Source organism: Neophocaena asiaeorientalis, unplaced genomic scaffold (assembly GCF_003031525.2).
Source record: "Neophocaena asiaeorientalis asiaeorientalis breed wild unplaced genomic scaffold, Neophocaena_asiaeorientalis_V1.1 scaffold182, whole genome shotgun sequence".
In the NCBI taxonomy this organism is placed as follows: Eukaryota; Metazoa; Chordata; class Mammalia; order Artiodactyla; family Phocoenidae; genus Neophocaena; species Neophocaena asiaeorientalis.
In genome coordinates, this window is record NW_020174648.1 from 4,865,530 (window position 1) to 4,880,302 (window position 14,773).

Here is a 14,773-nt window from a genome sequence, read left to right on the forward strand (position 1 = left end):
TGAATCGGAGAAAATATTTGCAAATGAATCAATGGATAAAGGATTAATCTCCAAAATATATAAATAGCTCATGCAGCTGAATATTAAAAAAACAAACAACCCAATCCAAAAATGAGCAGAAGACCTAAATAGACATTTTTCCAAAGAAAACATACAGATGGCCAAGAAGCACATGACAAGCTGTTGAACATCACTAATTATTATAGAAATGCAAATCAAAACTACAGTGAGGTATCACCTCGCACCAGTTAGAATGGGCTTCATCAGAAAATCTACAAACAACAAATGCTGGAGAGGGTGTGGAAGCAATGGAATATTACTCAGCCATAAAAAGGAACGAAATTGGGTCATTTGTTGAGACGTGGATGGTTCTAGAGACTGTCATACAGAGTGAAGTAAGTCAAAAAGAGAAAAACAAATATTGTATATTAACGCATATATCTGGAACCTAGAAAGGGATTGACATGTATACACTGGTGTGTATAAAATTGATGACTATTCGGAACCTGCTGTATAAAGAAAAAATTGTGATCAAATGTATTCTAATGGAAAGAAGCAAAAATAGACCATACTTACTGTCTAAATTATGTAATAATTTAATGAAAAAAAAGAAAAGACCAGGGCTTCCCTGGTGGTGCAGTGGTTGAGAGTCTGCCTGCTGATGCAGGGGACACGGGTTCGTGCCCCTTTCCGGGAAGATCCCAGATGCCGTGGAGCGGCTGGGCCCGTGAACTATGGCCGCCGAGCCTGTGCGTCCGGAGCCTGTGCTCCGCAACGGGAGAGGCCACAGCAGTGAGAGGCCCGTGTACCACCAAAAAAAAAAAAGAAAAGAAAAGACCATATGCTATCAAGATCATAGACATTGGAGATCATCTGAAGTTTTATGTCATCATCAAAGGTTGTGCAGGCAAAGTTCCAACAGGCCTGGTCCAGATATCTTGGGAAAGCTGTTTCATCAGATATCATCTGCTTCAGTTCTGGGAAATCTTTACTTTCAGGTCACCAGATGATATACAGGTCCAGTTAGGGTTTGGTACTTTTTTTGTTGTTGTGTCACGTGAATCAAGAGTCTATTCCCTGGGGTTTGGCAGCACAAGGGTTGTTTAGTAGTACCTGATAGGGGACTTTCCAGCAAGGTTGAAGAGCATCTTTCTGGGAGGTATCTTTTCCAATAGATGAAATCTCTGTGTTGCAAAGTGTGATGCTTAAGGTCTTCATCTTCTGGGAGCACATTGTGAAAAGATTGCTGTACTAAAACATGGTTAGTTTTAATAGAAACAATTGAGTATCTTTCCTTTTATCAGTTTTGGGTAAAGAATCAGGAGCCAAGGGCATTGAGCATCCTATGACTATCTCAAAGGGTGAGAGTTTTTGAGTTCCAAAAGGGGGTGGATCTAAGATTTAGAAAGACCAATGACAGTGCTTTTGGCTAAGGAATTTGGAGGGCCTTTATGAATTTTTCCAGTTTAGTCTTAGTAATGCCATTAGTGCATTCGACTAAACCAGAGGATTAACAGTGGTAAGTGTAGTGAAAGTGTTGTCAAACCAGCCAAACAGTGCAGACTTGTTGAAATACCTAACCAGTATAATGGGCTCCTTGATCATTATGAAGTTCAAGAGGAGTTCCCCAGGTAGGGATAATCTTTTCCAAGAGCACTTTAGCCACAAAAGAGGCAGTAGCCTGTCTGTAAGAAAAGGCTTCAGTCCAGTGTGAAAAAATACAGACCATGACTAAAATATATTTATTTCCACAAGACAAAGAAAGTTGTATGAAATCCACTTGCCAGACCTTGAATGGTCCATTAGGTAGTCTGAAATGTGTGGGAGCAGTATGAACAGGCTACCCTGTGTTGTATTTTAGACAGTGGGACAAGTGAGTTAGGCACTTTTTGCGGCCTTTTTAATGTTTTCCCCACCAATATTGATTAACGAATGCTATTATTTTATCAATAAACCAATAGTTTAATGCATGTACAGTGGTTTGGAGTGGGAATTTTAGAGTCTCCAATAGGACTGGATTGTTGCCTGGTCCAAACCAGAGGTTTCTCTTTTTATTAAACTAATAACTTTAATTTCCAATCTTATTTTTCCTTTTCTGAGGTCAGTTGTTGGGCTTCTCTAGCCAGTTTTTCTAAGTTATCATTTGTAGAAATGTCCCTTTGGACCATGACAGGGGTTTCACTGCTCTTGGTTCCTTTAAAGACAGCATACCTCATTAAACGGGATCCCACGATTCTTTTGGTGGCCGTAATGGCTATAAGGCAAAGAAGTTATCCCCATTCCACAGGGTCCAGTTGCTGCCTATAATACCCTCTGGGTTGGTGGTGGTCCCTGTGTTATGGGGTGAATACCCCAAGGACATTTCCTTTTTTTTTTTTTTTTAATTATTTTATTTATTTTTGGCTACGTTGGGTCTTTGTTGCTGCGCGCGGGCTTTCTTTAGTTGCAGCGAGTGGGGCTGCTCTTCGTTGCAGTGCGCGGGCTTCTCATTGCGGTGGCTTCTCTTGCTGTGGAGCATGGGCTCTTGGCGTGCGGGCTCCAGTAGTTGTGGCACTCAGGCTCAGTAGTTGTGACTCGGAGTCTCTAGAGCACAGGCTCAGTAGTTGTGGCGCACCAGCTTAGTTGTTCTGCGGCATGTGGGAATCTTCCCGGACCAGGGCTCAAACCCGTGTCCCCTGCATTGGCAGGTGGATTCTTAACCACTGTGCCATCAGGGAAGCCCCATTTCCTTCCTTTTCACAAACAAAAAGGAAAAAGGGAATCTGGTAATTGGGATGCCCAAGGGTAGGTAGGTTCATCAAACTCTCCTTTAAGGCCTTAAAGGCTATGTCCAGTTTTTCCCATAAAATTGGTTCAGGGTTGTTGCTGTTGTAAAGTAAAACATATAGAAGTTTGGCCATAAGACAGTAATTTGGAATCCAGCTTTGGCAGTAACCAACTAGACTGAGTTTGGGGTTTTGATAAACTTAGGACACCGTGAAACCTTCTGGATCTAGGTGTAGCCCTTGTTCTAATATTAGATACCCTAAATATTGAGTCTTCATCTGGGCAAACTGCAATTTTTCCTTGGCAGACTTATGTCCCTTTAATGCTAAAAGCTTTTGCAAGTGGATGCTATCTCGTGAGGAGGCTTGAGAAGAAGAGTAAAGAAGCAAATCATCCATATATTGCAACAAAGTAGAACCTCTAGGGAACTTTATATCATGCAGATCAGCCTTCAGGATTTGTGAGAAGTAAGGATATTCAGTAAAACCTTGAGCAAGCATTACTGCCCAGGTGAGTTGTTTTTCTTCCCAAGTAAAGGCAAAATGGTATTGGCTAGCTTCAACTGGAATACTAAAGAATGCATTGTATAAATCTGTTACAGTAAAGAATTTGATTCCAGTGGGAATGGATGTTAGTAACATATGAGATTTAGGAACAACAGAGCATGGAGGGATAACAACATTGTTTATCACTCAAAAGTCCTAGACAAAACCCACCCTCTGCCCTTAGGTTTTCTCACCAGTAAAATGGGAGTATTACAGAAACTAGTACGAGGGATAATGAGACCTTGAGCGTTGTAATCTATCAGGGATTTTATTCCTTGAAGAGCTTCTTTACTTAAAAGATATTGGTTAATTTGGAGAAGAGGTTTTGAGGAATCTGTTTGAATCTTCATGGGAGGTGCGCTGTGAATTTTGCCAATATTAGTTAGAGATTTTGCCCATAAGGAGGGTGTTAGCTGATTCAGTAGTGATAGATGATCAGTGTTTCCAGGGTCAGCTCTAGTACCATCAGAAATGGAACAAATAAAAGATGTCAGAGTCATTTGTTTTTTTGGGTTTTTTAAATAAATAAATTTATTTATTTATTTATTTATGACGGTGTTGGGTCTTCGTTGCTGTACGTGGGCTTTCTCTAGCTGCAGTGAGCAGGAGCTACTCTATGTTGTGGTGCGTGGGCTTCTCTTGTTGCAGAGCACCGGCTCTAGGTACGCGGGCTTCAGCAGTTGTGGTTCATGGGCTCTAGAGCGCAGTCTTAGTAGTTGTGGCACGTGGGCTCAGTAGTTGTGGCTCATGGGCTGTAGAGTGCAGGCTTAGTAGTTGTGGCACGCAGGCTCAGTAGTTGTGGCTCATGGGCTTTAGAGCACAGACTCAGTAGTTGTGGTGCACGGGCTTAGTTGCTCCGCAGCATGTGGGATCTTCCCAGAGCAGGGCTCAAACCTGTGTCGCCTGCATTGGCAGGCAGATTCTTAACCACTGTGCCACCAGGGAAGTCCCTCATTTAGTTTTTATAAAAGTAAATTTAGGGATTTCAAAAGTTCCCTATAAAGGCCATTGATGTTCTAAATTATCTTTGGTTAGGTTGGTCCATTTAGTTAAAAATGTGCATGAAGGGCTAAGGACCTTGGTTTTTAAATATAAAATTGGCCAGAGTCCCCTCAGGGCGGGGGACACCCTCAAAATATTTAGGTAACTGGGATCCAAGTTTTTCTCTAGAATAAAAGAATAATTTTCAAACAGCTCAAATAGCTCAAACAGCCTGCAGACATGATACCAGCCAGTCCTAAGGGAGCAGTCTGGTACAGAAGGAGCCAGGCTGAAGACTGCACAGCTCTAATGAAACAGCCTAATTCTGAAGGAGGCAGGCTGAAAGCTTAATAGCACAGTTCCACTAGAGCAGCCCAATCCTGAAGGAGTCAGGCCAAAGGCTTAACTGGCACAGTTCCAATGAAACACCCCCTGTTCCAAAAGGAACAGGCTGAAGGTTTGCAGTTTTTGCCAGGACAGCATGATTTCAATAATCAGCCCAAAGTGCCAGATGAGTACTTAACAGGCACTACAGAACAGGCACTTAAGCAGAAAGGACAAAGCCTTACAATATATCCTGAATAAAATCTTGTGAGCTTCAAAACCACAAAGAGGGTGCAAGCTCAAATCCAAGAGAAAAACTTACCCTCAAACCCCAAGGTCTGCAAAAAAAGCAGTTAGTGACAATGGGTTCAGTGTGGGTACTGCACCTATTTGCTCACCAGCCTTGGAGTTGTTGTGGGGGTCTTGTCTGGATCCCCATATGGGCCACTGAAATGTTGACCTGAAACAAATAGACCGTCAGTTATTTCTCCAGCAAAAGTGGGTTTATGCAGGATCACAGAATTGCAATTCAGGGTTTACAATCATGGCGAGGCACAGGCAAGTTCCCAGCAAAAACGGAGAAGAGAACTCTTTTATAGAAGGGTAGAGGAAGTTGGGGGAGCTATAGTAAACAAAGAGTCCATGACTTTTTCTTAGCTGAGTTGTGACGGTCTCTCATTGGCTGAGCTCTTGCCAGGCAAAAGAGGGAGTCTTTCTTTTTCCTGCTGGGCTCTGCTATCATCATCATAGGATGTGGGAGCTCCCCCTTCTAATCTCCCTACATAATGTGTCCTTTTTTTCTCTGGCAGTTTTCAAGATTTTCTCTTTTTCACTCATTTGTAGTAGTTTATGATGTGATGTCTTAACGTGGTGCTGTGCTTTTTTCCCACTGGAATATTGAGCTTCTTAGATTGTGGGTTTACAGTTTTCAAATTTGGAAAATTTTTAGTCTTATATCTTCATATACCTTTTCTGCCCCTTCTTTGTTTGGGATTCCAATTACACATTTACCAGATAGTATATTGTCCTACTGTTCACTCAAATACTAATCTTTTTTTTCTTCCCAGCCTTTTTTCCCTCTGCTTCAGTTGGGATTTTGTTTTTTCTGTGTTGTCACATTTATTGGTGTTTTATTCTTCACTGTTTTAACTATTGTTATGCCCATCCAATTAATTTTTCATTTCAGATACTGTACTTTTCAGGTGGAGAAATTCCATTTGGTTTTTATACTTCTGTCTTCCATTTCTCTTCTCATTAAGTTCATTGTTTCCTTTTAAATATTGGAATATAATTATACTTGCTTTAAAAGCCCTCATTTGCTACTTTTATAGTCTTTGTCATTTTTAAATCTGTTTCTGTTCATTGAATTTTTCCTCGTTATAGGTCATGCTTGTTGCCGCTTGAATGCTACACATTGTGAATGCTTTATTGTTGAATGTCTAGATTTTGTTGAATTTTTTTAAGAGTATTGAAGTTTATTTTGACAGAAAGTTAAGTTTTTGGAGATAAACTTGATTCTTTTGACACTTGTTTTTAAACTTTATTAGGATGACTCTAAAGTAGCAATTAGCAAAACTTTTTCTTAAAGGACTAATATTTTAGTCCTTGCAATTAGATATTGCAAATATTTTACACTTTGCAGGCCATATGGTCTTTGTTGCAGTTCCTCAGTTCTGCTACTGTAGTGCAAGAGCAGCTATAGACAATATATACCCTCAGTCCTTGGTATGCACAGGAATTCGTTTAAGGACCCCTGACAGATACCAAAATCTGTGGATGGTCAAGTCTTTTATATAAAATGGCATAGTATTTACATATAATCTAGCACATCCTCCTGTATACTTTAAGTCATCTCTAAATTATTTATAATACCTAATAGAACATAAATGCTATGTAAATAGTTGTAAATGAAATGGAAATAGTTGCCAGCAGATAGCAAATTCAAGTCTTGCATTTTGGAACTGTCTAGATTTTTTTTTTCAAAATATTTTTGATCCACCGTTGGCTAAATCTGCAGATGTGGAACCAGAGGGCCAACTGTAAACTAATGACCATGGCTGGGTTCTACTAAAACCGAAATACAAAATACAGGCAGTGGGCTGGATTTGGTCCACAGGATCAATTTGCTGATCCCTGGTCTAGAGAAACATTTGCCTTAAGGCTAGTTTAGCCCTACTGATAAGGCATGACCCTTCTGGGGACTCTGCTAAATGCCCTGAATGTCCATTGAGGGCACTGAATGTTCTCTTCACTCTGGTTGGTCAGAACTCAAACATCTCCTAACCCTGTGTGAACTCTGGCATTTGATAATGTTGTAGGTTCTCAGTGGTTGTACTTTCCCTGTTCATTGTTATTTGCCTGGTTTTGTGTAGTTTCACCCTATGAACACACAGTTGTTTATTCTGATGTACAATCAAGGGGACCCCAGTACAGATTCCTGGAACTCTACTTTTAAGTAGCTTTCTCTTCTGTGGTACTTTGCCCTACAAATTCCAGCTGCCCTACAGATACTCTGTGCTTACACCTCTGTCTCCTCAACTTAGTCTGCTATGGTCTGCTCAGATTCCTCTGTGCTCTATTTGGATTCCCCTTCCCTTGCTATGTGTTCCAGAAACTGCCTCCAAGCAGAAAGCCAGGGGGATTATAGGACTGACCTTTTGTGTTTCTCCTCTTGTAGTGATCACAGTCCAGTACTGCCTGTTGTCCAGTCGTGTCTTATGTATTTTGTTCAGTTTTCTAGTTGCTTAAAGTAGGAGAGCAAATCCATTCCATTTATTCTATCACAGCCAGAAATAGAAGTTTTTTTAATTACATATTCATATATCTAGTGAAATTGCTTCACATTTAAAATCAATTATCTCTAGGAATAAATCCTCCAACTGCAAACTAAGTGAATAATTGTTACTTCTCAACTTGCTCAGGATTTTAATGTAGTAGCTATAATGGCACTTTTGTAGGCAAGCTGGCAAAGAGGAAACTGTTCCAGTGGATGCTAGTTTTGTTTTAGTATAAGTTGACATATATCTCTGACTTTATAAGCAAGTTGGTATATGTTTATGTATGTGTCTTCTGCTTTTATAAAAAACTTGCTGCTAATTTTTACATTGTCTTTTCTTAATCTCTTTATCTTAAGAAGAAAATAGTAGTTGCATTATTATCTTAACCTTGAGGGGGGCTTTGCAGCAAAACTGCCTGTTTCCAAGAAAGAGGGAGAAAATAATGAGAATTACTGGCTGGCATTTTAATTTTATTTCGCAAGTAAAAGCAACCTATTCAACCAGAACTTACATTAGGGCTCTGGCAGGGTACAGCTACAGCTAAGAGTTACTAGTCATGCAAAATGCAAACAAGAATCACTCAAAACCTACAGTGATAACCTTGTACATATCACTTCTGTACCTCTATGCTAAAGTAAAATACCTGGTTTTGTTTTTCTGTTGTGTGTAAAAACTCATTTATCTTAAGCTGATATCTAGCTATCTGAAAGACAGTTTAATCCTAAATCCCTTTTTAATAAGTTCATGGTCTTTGGAGGGAGGGGCATACTGAGAAGTGAAGCTATTATTTTTCTTTCATTGTTTGTTAATTTGAATAGTTTTGAGTGTTTCTAAAATGTCCTTGGACACTCTGTCACCTATATGTTAGTCCTAAAAGACGATTCCAACTGGGCAATCACTTTCTGCGTTGGCTTATTTGTAAATGAGATATTTATCTGTCTCCACAGGAAAAGGTGTTTAGAGTTAACTCTGGTAGCACCTAATATGGCCACCTATTAATGCCATAATAGTCCTTGGGTTATAAAAAGACATCGTTTATTTATGTTGGGTAGTCATCAGATGTCTTCCTTCTTGGGTTTAGTGTAGTAATTGTACAGACTTCAAATCCCTCTTATGTGGTGATCTAACTAGATTTTTTAAATATGTATTGAGCATACTCTTTCATACTGTATGATAATATATCACATTTTTCAAACATTCTTCCACTAAGAATTACAAATTTATGTCATTCATAATCTCTATAACTGGCAGAAGTGGATTCCCCCTTACCCTCAGGGTGAATCTTCATCTCCACCACGTTTTTCTACCTTCTTCTGTATTAAAAGGTGACTAGAACCAAAATGGCAGAAAGAGAGAGAGCTTTGGCTTATAAATTTTTCGTTATCCTGACATTATGTGTTCCCATAGCAGAGGGAGCAATTCTTGGTGACTGCAGCATCTAATGATGGTAGTTGCTTTCTTGGAGACAGGAGTCTTTCTTCAAACAGAAACTAGATTGATCTGTTTGTAGCTTCATTTCTGGATGGTGCTCACAGAAGAATCATTTCTGGGTTCTCTGGTGGCAGTTGTAATGTAAAACAGCTTGTTTAAAGTTCTTGCTAGAAAGAAATCCACATTACACCACAGTGCCTCTTTTTGTTTTCTGAGGCAGACTTAGAAATTCCACCTCTGGAGAAGCTCAGAGTGAGTTATTATATTCCCTAAGGATACCTCAAACTCTTTCTGAACTCAGTTTACTAAAAGAGTAGTTAAATAAGGGGCATTTGGGAATATCCCTTATTCCAACCACACACACCCTCCCCAATATGGAAGTATTAATTCTATGCATATTCAGCCCCAGTGATAGCCCATAATTCCCCGAAGTAGATATTAAAACTAATTCTACTAGTGAATGTTATATTACCTGTGTTACTATTTTCAAGAATACATGTGCTGATCTAAGGGAAAAGCTCAGCTAGGAAAATATCAGTGTAGGGGAGAAAAAGTTTTCCCTAATCCTCTTAGGGTCCTTGGCTGGGTTGGAAGATTATGCCAACAGAGACAGATAAACAGGAGAAAAGCATGCAGGTTTATTTAATATGTTTTATATGACGTGGGAGCCTTCCTAAGGAAAAGAAGACCCAAGGATATAGACCTGTGTATTTTCTGCTGTGTTTGTGAAGAGTGGGTAGTCATGTAGCAATGTGATAGGTTCAGGGTTGTGAGGTAATTGCACTCAGGAGTAGTCAGCTGTGGGGAAACTTGGCAAGGCCTGTTTATTTGGATTCTTCGTAGCATTCCTCTGTCGTTGGAGATAAGGATGCTCCTTTACTCTGGTTATAGGGAGGGTACCTCCCACATGAGGGTTTTATGACCTGTTTTAGGGGAAAAGGGTGAGAGATATGGGAGGTCAGAGTGACCTTCCTGCTTCTGCCATTTTATCAAACTCCTTTGGCTTGAAATATTCAATATGCCACGGTGCCATATTTGGGGGTTGTGTGTTCCAAACTCCATCATCAGCAATTCCCATGCCCGCCTCCAGAAGAAACATGTCTTTATTCCTTCTTGATACAACTGACCATTGATGCTATCACCACTGATTGCATTCAAGGAATATTTTGATCCCCCAAATTTGGGGGTTAGTGGAAGAAATTATTTATTTCCTCTTCACCAGTAGCAACAGGGTGAGTATTTTTCAAAAGTAACTGTACTAGGAATCAAAGAGAAAGTTAAAAGATAGAAATGTAGAAGTTTGCAGAGCACAGATGCCTTGTATCAAAGAAACTAAGGTTTAACTCAAGTTGGCTGAAATAACTTGCCCAGAATACAGATCAAGAGTTTTCTTTCTTCTCTTCATCACTTTCTGATGAAACCTGTAGGGTATTCAGACAGATCCTATCCTTCAGTGAAGTTTGACCACTTTCTCTGTTTTTGAAAGCTATTATTTGGGCTTGGTCTTCCCATCAGCCATATGGCCTCTATGGCAGTTTTGAGTCTGTTTACTTCCTTCTGGCTGCCTGCTCTTAAAAGCGAAAAGACTTGTCTATACTCCCAAGCTCAGAGCCTATTAGACTGTTTCCAATGGAAGGCATGTCCTAGCTCTTCCTACTCAATGAGATTCTCTCTGGTAAACTCAGTCTTGTCTATTTCTTTTTCTACCCTTTCTACCTTCCAGAGATAGTTTTTTCTTAAGGCTTAGAATATTTTTAAAAATATGTTACCACATGCATTCTATTTCAAGTAATCACCAAGGTTGTTAAAAATGCATATAGTGAGTGATAGAATAATTAAAAAGAAAGATAGCCTTCTTTCTCCCAGATGAATATTCACATTCTGTTTTCTTTTGTTTTTCTAATACCAAATAGCTAGCAATAGAGATTTATGCCAATTACTGGTGTCTTTTGGGAAAAAAGTGAATGAAGGGGGAGTTTTCTGTGGAAAGGATTGTGTACTTTGTTTTTCTCAAGTTATTCTTATTTTTATTTCAGTCTTTGTTTCTCTTGGCTTTCCTCCTAGTGGCAATCTGTTTCTATTTTTCTTTACATTTAAAAGTTTCCTACTCTGCTTCCAACTTAATTGTTTTTATTAAAACTTAATCCTCAAAATATTGGATTTTGTATTTATAATTCGTAGTTAAAAACATGTTAAAGTTGGTTTTCCAGTTTAGATTGTATTGGCGTCTTAGGGTAAAGTGAAGAAAGAAGGATGAAGATTAAATTATTCTCCTGGACTGCCCTCCAGGGAATCCTTCTCTATACTCTAAAAGTTCTTGTTCTTTTCTAGGAGTCCAATGTGCTGATTGCTGCTAACAGTCAGGGTACAATTAAGGTAAGCTATTTTATACATCTCCATTTTTAGGCTATAACAGACTATAACTATAACATGGAAATGTAGAGTTGTACTAAGCCTTAGAGAGCATGCCAAATCATGGGTCTCTGTCTGCTTGGAAATGGCTTTGATTGAAGGGGAAAAGAATAGGTAGCTTGCAACTATGGGGAAGATGATAGTACTTGTTAGAGGTTATACGAATGCTGAAGAGATTGAAAGGCGGTCAGAATGAAAAACAGATGAAGACTGTTAAGCATTCACGGTGGGGCGAGCACTGCTGAGCTTCTGTCACGCCAGTGCAGCTGCCCCACAGGGTGTTCAGGGAACAAGATCCAAGATACAGCAGCAGATGCTTAGACGTTCACCAGGTTTTAAAATGTCTTACTCTGATTTTACTCTTCTCTTCCTCGCGTTTCTCTTCCTTCTCTTCCATGACAAGGAGATTTTTGCTCAGTTGCTAGGGAAAGAAAAGGTATTCTAGTGTTCTGTTGAAAATTGATTGATCATGTGATCATGCCATTGGTGTAATCTGAAAACTTTCATGTCTCTTTGCTCACAGTATCATTCCCAAATTCATATATAGTTTTCCACATACTTTTCTTCGTAGTTAGGAGTTCAAGGCAGTAAAAATTTTATCTAGTTATACCATTGGATATTCAGCACTTGGGCACAATACATTGGATAAATAAATCCTGAGCTAAGCAGTGAGCTTTTAAACAAAACACCATTTTGGAGGAGGTTTTTAGTACATGGATTTGATTAGCACTTATTCTGTGGGTACCAGTTCTTTCCACATATTCTCTGCTGATACAGAAGTGTCAGGATGCATTTTTTAAAATAATATGTATCTATTTTCCTGCCAGTTAGCATTAATTTTGCCATGGCTTCCTTCCATTCATCCTGAGCGGAGAATGACCCAGCAACCAAGAGAGCAAATCCAAGCCTCACACACTGTCCTACAGAGATGAAATGAGCAAACTCAAAGCAGAACTGCACTGTTAGCTAGTCAAATTAATTTACATGGTATACTTCTTTTTATGCAGCCAGTTTGTCTATTTGGAAAGCCTCATTAGAGAGCCAAGCCTGTGTTCTGGAAGCCTCAAGCAAGATGGTAGAAGGTCTTGGAATCTCTGTTTTAAGTGGCTCTCTATAGTCTCTCAGTTTTTCTTTACTTTATTCTCATGGCAAGACATGTATTGAAAAAGCTGTACTGTATTCTTCAACAAGTTTGGCCTTTGAGGCAATTGGGATTGCTAATGTTTCTACAGAAAGCTCAAAGCTACATGCATACTTATAGGGCCTCAGCGACAAATCTAAGATTTTTGTTCAACAGCATTGACCTCTTATGTAAAGTAGCCTGCTTGGCAAATGTAAAGACAAAAAGCATTATGAAAGCACAGATATAAGTCAGGCCTTAGCACGGCAGAAGATAAGTTGCTCCTTTAATTCTTTGCCACCTAGAATTACAGTCTCCATCTAACATAATCCTTTTTGACAGTGTTCATAATTGTCTGCATGTTCGATGTCCTTTCTCAGCCATTTCTTCTACTCCTTTTATAACTGATCATTGCTTCTTCTTTATTTTATTTATTTTTTATACATCTTTATTGAAGTATAATTCTTCTTATTTTTAGTTTTAGCACAGCTTTTTTGTATGATATGGTACTACTTTAAGTCTAATAGCTAACAAAATATCTCAACATCCAGATGCTTGACTAGAAAATAAATTAAGCAATAGGAAAAGACAAGATTTTAGGTCATGTATACCTTGATCACTATAAAATGTTTATCAGTGCAAGAAATAAATGGATTAAAATTCTAAACAGCAATACTTAAACTTTTTCTTATGATTGTGGAAAGATACCAACATAATATTCCAAAAATGTTATATTCATGCTATGGATCAGTCAGTTCATTTATCTATGTGTTTTATGTAGTTTATCTTGAAGGCTCCTTTGTTGACTGTGGAGATAACTAATCTGAAAGAGTTCATGCAGCTATTGAATTGAAAGTAAGAATGGATTAATGTCTGATCCCTTCAAATTCTTTGATTTTAGACAAAGCAGTTGGGAAAAGTCTACTTGATTTGGTTCTCCATTTACAATATAATAAAGACTGATTAAACTCTTCCTATATTTTAAAACTATTTTATTATACTGATTCTTCTTTCTCCCTATTAGGTGCTAGAGTTGGTATGAAGGGTTTACTCAAGTTGAATCGTACTTGATCCGGCTGAAATACATCTGCAGCTGACAATAAGAGAAGACAGAAACTGTCGTGTGATGTCTCTCCCCAAAGTCATCATGGGTTTTGGATTTGTTTTGAGTATTTTTTTCTTTTCCTTTTTTTCCCTCCTTTATGACCTTTGGGACATTGGGGAATACCCAGTGAACTCTCCACCATCCATGTAACTCTATGGACTTTGCTGCTGTTGGTGGTATGGTTATCTAATTTTTGTGATAGGGAAACAAATTCTTTTGAATAAAAATAAATAACAAAAAATAATAAAAGTTTATTGAGCCACAGCTGAGCTGGGAAACTTTTTGTCCAGTGTGGCAAGAGATAATTTTATCTTTTCAAGAAGTAGCACACATGAACTATAGTATAATATACTGATGAATAATTTTTAAGGTCCATATTTCCCCACCTCTTTGGAATTATGCATATCAACATAAAGTATATGGATTCTTTCTGTGAATTTAATGTTTACAGTAGGTAGAAAGATTAATTACTTTATGAAGTTCTCTCTTCATTCTCTGACCAGATTTATATTATCAGCAAGTAGCCGATTCCTCAGTTCCTCTGGATCTGGCCAAGGGTCTAACATTTTGACCTGTTGAGACCACATTCAAACAGAAAGGGAATATCAGTCTGTGACAGCTATCTCTGTCTTTTCCTTTGAAATGTTACCCATAAGGCCCTAAATAAACCCTAAATGTACACAAACCAACTTATTTTATAAAATCATGGCTATCAGATGATAGTCATAGGTGTTAGTACCATCGTGGGGTGATCAACTTTGAGCAAAGGTCAGCAAACTTTTTCCATAAAGGGCCAGATAGTAAATATTTTAGGCTTTGCAGGTCATATGGTCTCTGCCACAACTACCCAACTCTGCCATTGTGGCAGAAAAGCGGCCACAGACAGACCATATATAAACAAATGGGCATACGCTATTTATGAAATAGGTGGAGGCCCACAGACCATGGTTTGCCGGGCTCTCACTTAGAGGAAAAGAAATTGAAGCCCTATTATCCAAATTTCCAAGCCATATAATCTCTTAGACTGTCTAGTTAGTTTCACACATTGTTTTCAATTTGTAAAAGGAAAGAACTTAAGAGTAGCAGGTCAAGCAAAAGTAATGTGAAGCTTTCTGTTTGAGCTACTTTAAGTCTGAACACTTTTTAGAAAAAGATATAAACAGAATTCTATGCCACATGTATTTTATAGAAATAGACACTTGGAAAAGCTTGGTGTGACAAGTATATGGATAATAAGGGTGATCAGAATATCCCATGTGTCCCTCTATTTAAAATTATTGAAACCTACTGCAGGTGCACATTTCACTATCTG

General features: G+C 38.6%; 1 protein-coding gene across 1 annotated transcript in view; it reads left to right on the forward strand.

The window, feature by feature from the left end:
• The window catches only part of COP1 (COP1 E3 ubiquitin ligase), a 269,589-nt gene extending 255,864 nt beyond the window's left edge, over positions 1-13,725 (forward strand). The window contains 2 exon segments of the mRNA XM_024758830.1: positions 11,156-11,200; positions 13,381-13,725. Of these exon segments, the coding sequence (XP_024614598.1) occupies positions 11,156-11,200; positions 13,381-13,398 (63 nt within the window). The 3' untranslated portion in view covers positions 13,399-13,725.
• Positions 13,726-14,773: the final 1,048 nt, after the last annotated feature.